Source organism: Peromyscus eremicus, chromosome 12 (genome assembly GCF_949786415.1).
Source record: "Peromyscus eremicus chromosome 12, PerEre_H2_v1, whole genome shotgun sequence".
Taxonomy (NCBI): Eukaryota; Metazoa; Chordata; class Mammalia; order Rodentia; family Cricetidae; genus Peromyscus; species Peromyscus eremicus.
Genome location: NC_081428.1, coordinates 19120286 through 19132796, shown reverse-complemented (window position 1 = coordinate 19132796; position 12511 = coordinate 19120286). Strand labels below are relative to the sequence as shown.

The 12511-nt window shown below is 46.9% G+C and overlaps 1 protein-coding gene across 2 annotated transcripts in view; it reads left to right on the top strand.

Moving 5' to 3' along the window:
* The first annotated feature begins 8423 nt into the window (after positions 1-8423).
* Cxadr (CXADR Ig-like cell adhesion molecule) overlaps positions 8424-12511 on the top strand; it is a 56751-nt gene continuing 52663 nt past the window's right edge. The window contains exon 1 of one of the 2 annotated variants that reach the window (XM_059277823.1): positions 8424-8776. In XM_059277823.1, the coding sequence (XP_059133806.1) occupies positions 8734-8776 (43 nt within the window). In that variant the 5' untranslated portion in view covers positions 8424-8733. The remainder of the gene's footprint in view (positions 8777-12511) is intronic. The other variant, XM_059277822.1, reaches the window with a different exon arrangement.

The window sequence follows — 12511 nt, the reverse complement described above, 5'->3', positions numbered from 1 at the left end:
TTGACACACATCCAGGTGGGTCAGTGAGATTGTCACCATCTTCATTTGTTGTCCTTGTTCTTATGGGGTCAAGTAGAGGTATTGCACCGTTAGTGGGTCTTGCGTGTTTAATATGTTCTTGGGCTTGGTTTTTTACATCACGATTTTAATACTGCCACATTCCCAAGTGTTCCTAGTTTTCTTTGAGAATTTTGCAGGTAGTTTTGACTTGCATGCCTAAGTTATTTATCCGTCTGTGTCTCATTCTTAGTGCTAGACAGTGACGCTGTCTACATGGACCAACAAGATGTGAGATTATTTAGCTTCTGCATTTGCACTCAGAATCAACTGCTTTGTAAAAGGTATCCCCATGGGGAAGGCACAGCTTGAAAGTCACTGTTTCACACAGCATGGAGTTATGTTGCTCAAGGCATCGCCTAAGCCACCTCCCTCCCTCCCTCCTTCCGTTTTGTGTGTTTGTTATTGTAAGTGAGAGTGCAGTAAAGAAGCCACCTCATTGGCCACTCCCCTTGGGAGGAAGGTTTTTATTGTGGATAAGAGAGAGAGAACATCCAGAGGCATCTGGAAGAGTCCAGAGAGAAGCAGCAGCAGACTGGACTTGGCCAGGACTGGGGCAGTGGGGGGTGTGGAAAAATCATGAGGGTTATAAAGTGGATGAGTAGCTAGGAGCAAGCCTGGGAATTGAAGCCGCCTGGGAGTTTAGGATAGAGGAGGAGGAGAGAAGGACCAAGATGCCAATGTGGGCTTTGAGATTATAACAAGTAAGTGTGAATAGCGGCTGAAGGAGCCTGGAAGCCAGCATGGGCTTTGATATGCTCATAGGTACACAGGTACATGTCTCTTCTGTCAGGGGCATGGAAAATGATTGCTTTTAGTGGGCTGGAAGCCAGTTCACAAGTTCCTGAGGAATGCTGGCTTTTGTCTAACTGCCAGAAACCCTTTTATAGTTCAGCTTGAGCTGAGCCTAGACTCAATTTTGGACCAAGTGAGTGGGCCTGCCCTTTTGAGGAGAAATGGAGTACCCTTTTGTCTTAGGGTTTTATTGCTGTGAAGAGACACCATAACCATGGCAACTGGTATAAAGGACAACATTTAATTGAGGCTAGCTTACAGGTCAGAGGTTTAGTCTATTATGGTTATGGTGAAAAGCATAGTGGCACGCAGGTAGACGTGGTGCTGGAGAGGTAGCTAAGAGTTCTACATCTGGATCCACAGAAAGCAGGAAGAGATAGTGAGCCACTACGCCTGGATTGAGCTTCTGAAACCTCAAAGCCCACCCCCTATTGACATACTTCCTCCAACAAGGCCACACTTCCTATAAGTGCCACTCCTGATGAGCCTATGGGGGACATTTTTATTCAAACCACCACACCTTTGGACATGATAATTTGTTTTTGAGACATGGTATTTCTGGGTATCCCTATCTGAAGGGGTACTTACTATGTAGCCCAGGTTAGCTTTCAATTTGCAGCAACCCTGCTTGCTCTAGCCTCTTGAGTTTGGGACTACAGTGGTGAGCAAACCACTCCTTTAGCTTTGGTACATGTTTTTAAAAAGTTTTCCACATAATTTTAACAGGTAGTTGGCTTGCACTGGATTGAACTGCTGTGGGGCAATTTTGGTCTTCCTGATAACTAGTATACTTTCCCTGCTATATTAATCAGGGTTCTCTATAGGAACAGAACATATGGAATGAATACACACACACACACACACACACACACACACACACACAAACACACACACACACACACACACACACACACACACACAGACACACAGATTAATTAGAATAGCTTATAGGCTGTGATCCAGCTAGTCCAACAATGGCTATCTACCAACAGAAGATCCAAGAATCGAGTAGTTATTCAGTCCATGAGGCCGAATGTGTCATCTGGTCTTAAGTATATGCTGGGGGGCTGGAGAGATGGCTTAGCTGTTAGGAGCACTGACTGCTCTTCCAGAGTACCCAGGTTCAATTCCCAGCACCCACATGGCAGCTCCCCACTGTCTGTAACTCCAGTTTCAGGGGATCCAACACCCATGACAAAACACTAATGCACATTAAATAAAAATAAATAAAATTTTACAAAAGTATATGCCGGAATCCCTAAGAAGTAGGCTCTAATGCCAATGGACTTGGCAGTGAAAGTGAGGGCAAGCAGGCAAAGAGAGAGTGTCCTTTGTTTAGGCTTCCAGCATAAGGTGTCACTCAGATCCATTTCAAAAGATCTAGATTAAAGGTATATCTTTCCTCCTCAAAGATCAGGATTAGAAGTGGGTCTTCCTCTTTAGAACAGACAGCTCTAAATGGGGTGTCTCCATCAAATCCCTCCCATCAGAGCTCAGGGAACCACACAGAAGAGGAGGAGGAAAGAGTGTAAGAATCAGAGGGGATGGAGGATACCAGGAGAACAAGGCCTTTTAAATAAACTGAGCAAGGCTGATATGAACTCACAGAGACTGAAGCATAATGCACAGGTCTGCCTTTGGTCCTCTGTATATTTATTATAGATTTCAGTTTGTGTGTACAGCTTTCAGTGTGTAAACAAACGGGTCTCTGATCTTATGCCTTCTCTTGGGCTCTTTTCCTTCTGATGCTTTGCCTTGTCCAACTTTGATGTGATTGTTTTTTCTTTTATCTTATTATATCTTTTTTTTTTTTTAAAGTGGGTCTTCCCACTTTGCTGTGGAATAATCCTCTTGTATACAGTAAAGATTTGTCACTTGAATTGGTTTAATAAAATGCTGATTGGCCAGTAGCCAGGCAGGAAATATAGGCAGGGTGACCAAACTAAAAGAGGAAGGGCAGAGTCAGGAGTCACCAGCCAGACGCAGAGGACACAAGACGAGAATGCGGTACTGAGAAAAGATACCAAGCCATGTGGCTAAACATAGATAAAAATTATGGGTTAATTTAAGTGTAAGAGCTAGTTAGTAATAAGCCTGAGCTACTGGCCGAGCTTTTATAATTAATATTAAGCCTCTGAGTCAATTATTTGGGAAGTGGCTGCCGGGTATTAGGAGTTGCTGGTGGGACAGAAACTTCCACCTACACCACTTAAAATGATTTAATTAAGAAAAACATCCCTTGACCCCAGCTTAGACTACTAACAATAGTGGAGAGGGTGCCTGAACTAGCCTTCCCCAGTAATCAGATTAGAGCCTTCATCCAGGAACTGATGGAAGCAGATGCAGTGATGCACAGCCAAGCACCAGGTCAAGCTCCGGGAGTCCAGTGGAAGAGAGGGAAGAGGGATTCTATGAGTAAGGGGCATCAAGATCATGATGGGGGAAATCTACAGAGAGAACTGAAGTAAGCTCATGGGAACGCACAAACTATAGATCGACAGCTGTGGAGCCTGCATGGGACTGAACTAGGCCCTCTGCATAAGGGAGACAGTTGTGTAGCTTGGTCTGTTTGAAGGGCCCCCTGGCAGTGGGATCTGGATCTATTCCTGGTGCGTGACCTGGCTATTGGAGCCTATTACCTATGGTGGGATACCTTGCTCAGCCTTGATGCAGGGTGGAGAGGCTTGGTCCTGCCTCAACTGATTGTACCAGGCTTTGCTGACTCCTCATAGGAGGTCTTACCCTTTTGGAGAAGGGGATGGGTGGGGGAGGCTGGGGGGGGGGATGGGAGAAGGGATGAGAGGGGGATCTGTGGTTGGTATGTAAAATGAATAAAAAATTTCTTAAATAAAACAAAAAGAGAAACATCTCTCATATATGTGTCCAGTCATTTGGATTTTAGTTAATTCCAGATATAGTCAAGCTAACAACCAAGAATAGCTATCACAAGTCTACACCTGGTCAACTTAACACACAATTGTATTTTCTCATGTCATGCTTAATTTCCAAATGTAAACAATAACCATGTCACAATTACAACTAACATGATATGACTATCGCATATACAATTGCAAATGCATTATAAACTTAGGATATGTGGCAATGTGCCTTGAGAGATGTTCTTTTAGCATCTCAAACTTAAATATGATAACCACTAATATCTCTTAATTGAAGTCATATTACATGATGAGTAAATCATGGAAAGAAAACACAAATATCTGTACAAACATATTAACAAAATATGACAAAACACTCATGTCAACTATAATCCTTGTTTCTACAACTGATTACACGGCCTTAGCTGGTATTTATAACTGTTTTCCTCTACTACCCATTCTGTATTTCCTCCCTGGCACTTTTCCTGGAGGAGTGACTTATCCCTTCATTCCTGACAGGGTTTGTGCCCTTTGTCATCCTGCCTGGATTAGGTTATTGTAGTTTCCCTTGAGTTTAATCACAGGACATGGTAGCACAAAGAGACATCCTAAAGCATCTCCTGCACTCCAGACATAATCTTTTTCACCTCCATTGTAGAGAAGTAATCCAATTTCCCCTTGGTAATCTGGATCAATCACCCCTCCGAACACTGTTACTCCTTTCTTAGACTACTGCCTTATGGGCATCAGAAGCCCAAAGTGGCCAGAGGGAACACTGGACTTCTAGTTCAATGGAATGTTTGTTGTGGCTCCTGGCAGGAGCACTCTCCACTCCGGAGCCAAAACTTCCAGGCCAGCAGAACTTAAGGTCATTGAAAGACGAAGCAGAAATTTTCCTAGTGGGTCACTAGGGTGGAACTATTCCATTTTCTACCTCTTGATTCCTGGACCCACAGATCTTGGTTATGGGCAAAACCATACCATACATGGTTTGGACAGTGATTCAAAGCATATATTGCCTTCTGGCGAACCCTGACCCAGCCCTACAGATTGCTATCGCCTAATGGGGTTGTAACTGTATCTTCAAAAGGCCACTTCATCTTTCTCTCACGCTAGCTGCTTCAGGATGGTAGGGAACAAGGTAAGATGAGTGGATTCTATGATCAGAGAATAAGGCATTCTGTAAGTCCATGGATGGTGGCTTTGGCAGAACTGTTACGTGCAGGAAAGGCAAATAACCAGCATAAGTGCCTACTCCAATAAGAACAAAATGTTATCCTTTCCATGGAGGAAGTGGCCCAATGTAGTCAACCTGCCCCCAGGTTGCTGGCTGGTCACCCCAGGGAATGGTACCATATCTGGCACTCAGTGTTTGTCTCTGCTGGTGGCAGATCTGACACTCAGCAGCAGCTGTAGCAAGGTCAGCCTTGGTGAGTGGAAGTCCATGCTGTTGAACCCATGCATAACTCCCATCTCTGCCACCATGACCAGATTGTTCATGTGTCCATTGGTCAATGATAGGAATGGCTGGGAAGAGGCTGACTGTCCACAGAATGGGTCATTCTATCTACTTGATTATTGAACTCCCCCTCAGCTGAAGTCACCTTTTGATGAGCCTTTAACATGGGACACAAGTATCTTCACATCTTTCATCCATTTGGAGGGAATCTGTCTTCATAATTCTTACCTAGATGTTTTTCTCAACAAGTTCCCAATAATGCTCTTTCCATGTCCCTGACCATTCAGCCAATCCACTGTCTTCTGGACTGGCCAGATAGGAATGTTAAAAGGAGATGTGATGGGAACCATTATCCCTGCATCTTGCAAAAGTCCTTGATGGTGACACTAATTGCCATTTCTCCAGGGATGTGATGCTGTTTTTGATTCACTATCTTCCCTGGCAGAGGCAACTCTAAGGGTTTCCATTTACCTTTTCCAACCATAACAGCCCTCACTCCACTGGGCAGGGAAGCTTTGCTGGAATTCTGACAGCTAAGTATATTTATCCCAATTATATATTCTGGGGCTGGAGGAATAACTGCCGGATGAGTTTGAGGACCCCACTGGACCTACTATGATTCAGCTAAAACTCCATTAGTCACCTGACCTTCCCAAGCCCTTACTTTAAGTGGAAGGCCATAGTGGGTTTTTTTGTTTGTTTGTTTGTTTGGTTGGTTGGTTTTTGATTATCTTGGAGTTGACACCAGTTCAGAACCAGTATCCAAAAGACCCCAGAAAGTCTGATTGTTTTTTTCCCCAGTGTACAGTTATCCTTGTAAAAGCCCGTAGGTCCTTCTGGAGAAGGACTACAGGAAGGCTATCAGTAAAATTTTATCAAGGTTGCCGGGCGGTGGTGGCGCATGCCTTTAATCCCAGCACTCGGGAGGCAGAGCCAGGCGGATCTCTGTGAGTTCGAGGCCAGCCTGGGCTACCAAGTGAGTTCCAGGAGAGGTGCAAAGCTACACAGAGAAACCCTGTCTCGAAAAACCAAAAAAAAAAAAAAAAAAAAAATTTATCAAGGTCCTTCCTAAGGGGAACCTGACCATCCCTTCACGCAAGGGGTTCTGGGTCTGCAAACTGGCTCAAGTCTGGAAATTGGTTCACTGGGTTATATTCCGTTTTGCCACGATCCCAAATTTCCAGTAGGCTTCTTATCTGTTCCATGCCTGGAAACACCATGATTGATTAGCCAGTATCAAAGGTCCATATGAGTCAGGCCACCACAGAATTCACTTTGCCTGTGCTGACCAGTACAGGTCAGGTCATTTTTAGACGTTGCTTTGTCTCTGCTTCCCATGATGATAACTACAATCACCTTGCCTTTGGAGAGTGGGTGCTGCCACCTGGCCCCTGCTCTTTTGGGGGGGCCCAATTAAACCGACAGCATTTAATTCATCCAACTGAGCAGCAGTGTCTCAACCCTAAGGTCTGGCACAGGGAAAAACACAACAACACAGCTCTTCAAATGTGCTGGTGGCTCTCTCACAATGTTGCATCTTACAGGATTACCGAAAGGCATATCTTCTGGACCTTCCCATGGTGGAGGATTAGGCTTTACGCAGTGTACTCACTCTAGTATTGTAACTTCCCGGAGCCTTAGACTCCCTTCGGCAACAGGAAGCCAAGGGATATTAGGCATCTCCATCTTTTGACAAATGCTTCAGCCAACTGTTCAGACTTTTGACACCTTTGTGAACGGTGCATGCTTCCACATTAAACCTAGCACCCCCATTCAGAGGGCCCACATCAACAAACTCAGCCTGATCCAGTTTTAAATTCCTTCCACCATTACCTTACACCCTTAAAAACCATTCCCACAAGTATTCCCCAGACTTCTGCTTGAATGAATTAGCACACTTCTGAAGCGTTTTAGCCGGGTAGCGTACCTCCTCCTGGACCACACTTTTCCCCCTCCTGTAGGAGCTTTTCTAGACTTATGTCTGGTTATATTTCTATCTTAATTATTGTTCTATGACCAAGTTATCACAGAGAAAAGAAAGTATTTAGTTGGGGGCTTGCCTACGGTTTCAGAGGTTTAGCTCATTATCATCACAGCAGGGAGCATGGCCGCAGGCAGGTTTGATGCTGAAGTAGCAGAGAGTGACAGCCTGATTTATAAGGAGAGGGAGCAGAGAGAGGGAGACTATGAATATCTAGCACAGGCTTTTTGAAACCTCAAAGCCAGCCCCCAACGGCACACTTCCGCCAACAAAGCCACACCTACTCCAAAAGGCCTGCCGCTCCTAATCCTTCTAATTCTTGCCAATAGTGCTATTCCCTGGTGACTAAGAATTTCAACATATGAGCCTATGGGGACTATTCTCATTCAAACCATCGCACCAGCCTGTTTTTCTTTTTGGTTCAATAAACAATAAGCCATTCCCAATATTCCTTTATTAGCTGCTACTGGATGAGCCCTTCCTATGTGCTCTGCGGGGTGCCAAGCATTTTTTTTTTTTTCCAGGCATGACTTTTGCACCCAGACCCCCAGCTCTTAGCCATTGAACTGGTTGCTTCTATTTTCTATCTCCTGATATGGAGCTCTTGTGAAATTCCACATCTCTACAGTTAAAAATAACCATTATCTGGGAAGAGCAACCAGGAGCAAGCAGCAAGGACAAGCCTGAGGACAACAGCACGGGAGAGCCACGGGGCAGGATTGCAGACTCTTCAAATCCCAAATTCCCAAAGGGCCACTCCCGTTCGTTCACCCTACCTAATGTATTTAGCCATTCCCAGCCAGCCCCACACTTAAAGCCCTCTTGTTCTTATGGGCTAATTTCAGGGCTGAGTTGACTCATAAACGCAAGGAGGAGAAAAGCCCAAAGTATTTGTTCAATCTGGAGCCGCATTTTATGGTTCCAGTGTATACAGGAAGGGAAGAAAAGCCTCTCCCGAGCCCTTCTGCAACAACCTATCTATGCATTCAAAAAGGAGGCGACAGATTCGCGGAGCTGTCGGATTGCTCAAGGGCACACCGGGTGGCGGGAGGCCCGCACTCCTGACCCTGGAATCCAGCGGCTGCTGGCGGGTGGAGGGTAGGAGCCTAGCTCGGTGTCTAAGCAGAGGGAGCAGTTCTGGCCTGGAGCCGGCCCCGGGGGAGGGCGTGACTGCAGTTACAGCGGTGAGACTGGCAGGCTGGTTCCCAGTTCACAAAGCAGCGACTTAACCAAGGCAAGAAGGCTGCGCGGGGGGAGCTGGAGGTGGCTCCCAGTGCGAGCAGGTGTAGGGCGCAAGACTGCTGGCACTGGAAGGTTCCCTAGAGGGGGACGCGCACTGCGCCCGGTTTCCATGGTAACGCCAGGGCGCCAACACTGTGGGCTCTAGCCCAAGGGGCTCCGGACTGCTGCCGGAAGTGACGCGTTCACCTGCCGAGCTGGGGCGGGGCGCAGAGGTGCCTTCGCTGCTGCCACCGCCGGGAGCTAGTCGGGAGTGTACCGGGCTCTGGAATACCAAGGTCCCCGGCTAAGAGCGTTCACCTGCAAGCTACGAGCGGGCCGCCTCCATGGCGCTCCTACTGTGCTTCGTGCTCCTGTGCGGGGTTGCGGGTGAGTGGGGCATCCCTCTGTCCCCGGTCCTTGGCGCTTGCAGCCCGCGGCCTCCCGGGAACAATGGGGCGTGGGGGGAGGGGGCGGCTCAATTTGGGGCGCTGCTGCGGTGGTGGCGGGTGGGCACCCATGCACCGGTGGGGTGATCTGGGGCCGGCCACGCGCGCCACCCGGGAGAGTGCATCTGACCGGGGAGCCGCGCGAGGGGCGTGGGGCGTCTGGGCGGCAGCGGAGCCCGGACCAGATCGCACCGCAGCGGTGGCGGTGGCTCCTGGAGCGGCGTGCGGGGCGCGCCTCCAGGGCAGCTTACCCTGGGGGACCCACTTTGCTTTATCCGCCCTTGTTTTGTTTCCCGCCTCGGCCCCGGGTGTTGGGTCCGCCAGCATTCCCCGATTTCCAAGCTCCCGGCTGCGCGAGTTTTTTTAGGTATCGGGTAGTCCAGGCGGGGAGGCTGAATTACAAACGCCATTATTGAGAGAAGACTGAGCCGTTCGGTGTCAATCGTCCTGGCTACCTCTAGGAACGGAGCACCCAAGCTGCGCTAGCCGGGTGGATTTTGGTCTCAAAGAAGAGGCTAGCTCGACCGAGCAACCCCTAGACCGGGTATTAGGAAGCCGACCGTGTGAAACCGGTGTTGGGTGTTGGGGAGGAGTTACCTCGGGTTTGTAATGAGTTGATTCATTTTTTTTTTTTTTTTTTAAAGACGACGTTCAGGTGGTGAGTTGTGTGGCGTTAGGAATCGCCTATTACATCTATCAGCTGCCGAACCTCTTTCCGGGAGACGAGAAAAAGGCATTTAGAAAAATGCCTGGACCCCAGGACGCACAAACATTTTGACGTTTAGAAATTGCTTCCCCTAAGTGTGTTTTAACTAGTTGATCTCATTGAATATATATATACTAAGCATTTGGCAGAATTTTAAAACCAAATGGATCATAGAAAAGATTCACACGTTCAACTCTAGGAGGCAGGCACACACAGTGTGGTCACCAAGGATGATTTTGGTGAGGGTCTCCGGAGCTGGGGAGGAGGTTGGGTCGGTGGCAGCTCTGTCTACTGGGATGGCTCTCTGCTTCCTGTTGAAATGTTAATTCCATTGTTGGATGCCGCAGCTGTGAACATTACTCATGGGATCAACGTTCTATTAACACGTCTAATCTGTGGATCTGAAGCTGTTGCTCCACCTCCACCTTTTTTGATACCGATCTTTTAGGCTTGGCTGAAATTTCCAAAGTAAATCTCCTGGAAAACATGAAGGGTCATTGAACCAGTCTACTTAGTGTGTCCCACCTTTGTTTTGTAAGACGAACTCGGGTTGAGTACGTGAGGTTGTGTTTCCTGGAGGACATACAGTTGAGACCACATCCAAAGCAGAAACTGTAGGAGACTCACCACCTTCCTTTTTTTTAGTTTTACTTTTATTTGGTAAAGGAATGGGGTATTTTTTTTTTTCCTTCTGAAATACCTCTTTTGTAGTCACTCTTCCTACTAAGGCTATTTTAGTATGCTTAGCCATTCAGTTCATACAGTGGGTGTTAGGGTGTAGTGGACGTAATCATTAAAGGACAGATGTTTTCATCTGAACAGGACATCTATTTTCACTCCAGTTTTTCTGCTTAAGAACTCAGGAGTTCCCCAGCCGAGCCCCTCCCCAAAATACCCCCCCAAAACCGAAATCCCAAACACCTCAGAAACTAATTGATTCATGGCTCTGAGTATTGGCTCTTAGATACAGTGGTGAGAAGTCTAGATCATTGCTAACACAAGGGACTCATATTTGCAAAATAAGCTTCACTTATTGGATACTGCAGTGCTATAGATTTTGCCTTCCCAAGTTTTTTTTTTTTTTTTAAATAATTGATTTTTATTTAATGTTCGTTGGTGTTTTGCCTGCATGTATGCCTGTGTGAGGGTGTCAGAAGCCCTGGAACTGGAGTTACAGACAGATGTGAGCTGCCATGTGGGTGCTGGGAATTGAACCCAGGTCCTCTAGAAGATCAAGCAATCAGTGCTCCTAACCCCTGACCCATCTCTCCAGTCCAGCCCTGCCTGGCCTTTGCAAGTTTTAAAGAGTTTTGTGTTGACCTGGATGCTGATGGGACTCTGCAGGTCTATTTATTGCCTATGTAGTCCCAAGTCATATGATTAGGAGCAGTAGTGGAGCTGGAGCTGTAGTAGTAAGATTAAACTCTGGATTAAACAGTTAGTAAGCATGCCCCCCCCCCCCCCCACTCCCCCCCCCCCCCCAGCAACCAAATCTAGCCTCCAACTTAATTGTGTTCAAGGATAACTTTGAACGCTTGATTTTCCTGCCTTTTTTCAGTGCAAGGATTAGGTACTTAGGGCTTCCAGCACTCTACCAACTGAGCTACATACATCCACAGCCACAAGTGCTACTTTTCTAATGGCTACTGTCTTTTAAGGGTCCAAGGCTTGCCTGGAACTCACACGTGTAGACAGCAAATTTAGCGGCAGCCCTGCCTCAGCCTCTACTTCCTACTTGGTAGATTTACAGGAGAACGGCCCCACGCCTGACTCTCGGGCTGTATACACATTCCTTTAATTTCTCAAGCAACACCGGAGGGTATGTATTATAGTCGTTTCTATTGTATGGTAGAGAAACTGAGGCATGGAGTGGTTGTGTAAATTACTGTGCAACAGTCACAGTTGTGTGCTTCATTCTGCTGTCACTGGGAGATTATACCTTTGAAATGGCCTGTTTTCTCTTTGATGACCTCTAATTGATATCCTCAGTTCCAACACAGGTCACCCGTCACTTAGGAGGAACCTGCTGTCGGTCTGACCATGGGTCAGATGTTGAAGGCTTTTATGACTAGCCTTTTAATTTCATGGTTTTGGTTGAGTGCTTTTGAGTCACTGTAAGGAGTCCAGTGTTTTTCCGGGCTTAGGACACTGTTGGAGGAAAATATTGTGCCTGAATGTACCTCATGTACCTGAAGTAGTTTTGTTTTCGGAGAGTGTTTCATGTAGCCCAGGCTGGCCCCTAACCAGGGATGGGCTTTGAATTCCTGATTCTTCTGCTCCACTTCCCACGTAGTGAGATTACAGATGTGAACTATGAAGTCCAGCTGGCACCAGCATTTCTTGTCTTTAAAAAAACCTCAGCTGGGTGTAATGGCACAAACCTTTAATCCCAGCAGTCTGGAGGCAGAGGCAGGTGGATCTCTGTGAGTTCAAGGACAGCCTGGGATATATAGAGAGAACAAAAACAAAACGAAACAATAAACAAAACAAACAAAACCACCCAAACCTGAAACAGCTAATTCTTTGAGGGTTTCGTACACATGTATATGATGCATTTGGCCTTATCAACCTCCTTCTAATCTTTTCAGATGTCTCCCTTCCCCCGCCATGTCCTCCCAATTTCATGTCCTTTTACAGTTCAGTGAGTCCACTCCATGCTGGCCATATGTGCATGGGTGTGAGCCATGCACTGGAGCATGTCCACATGTGCAGGGATTGAGAACCATGCATTGGAGCATGTCCATGTGCAGGGATGGAGAACCATGCATTGGAGCATGTCCACATGTGCAGGGATGGAGAGCCATGCACTGGAGTATGTCCATGTGCAGGGATTGAGAACCATGCGCTGGAGCATGTCCATGTGCAGGGATGGAGAACCATGCACTGGAACATTGACAACCTACCAAGGTCAATTCCCTGAAAATAACCGACTCTCTACTCCGGTGGCCTTGAGCTGCCAAAGCGTCCTCA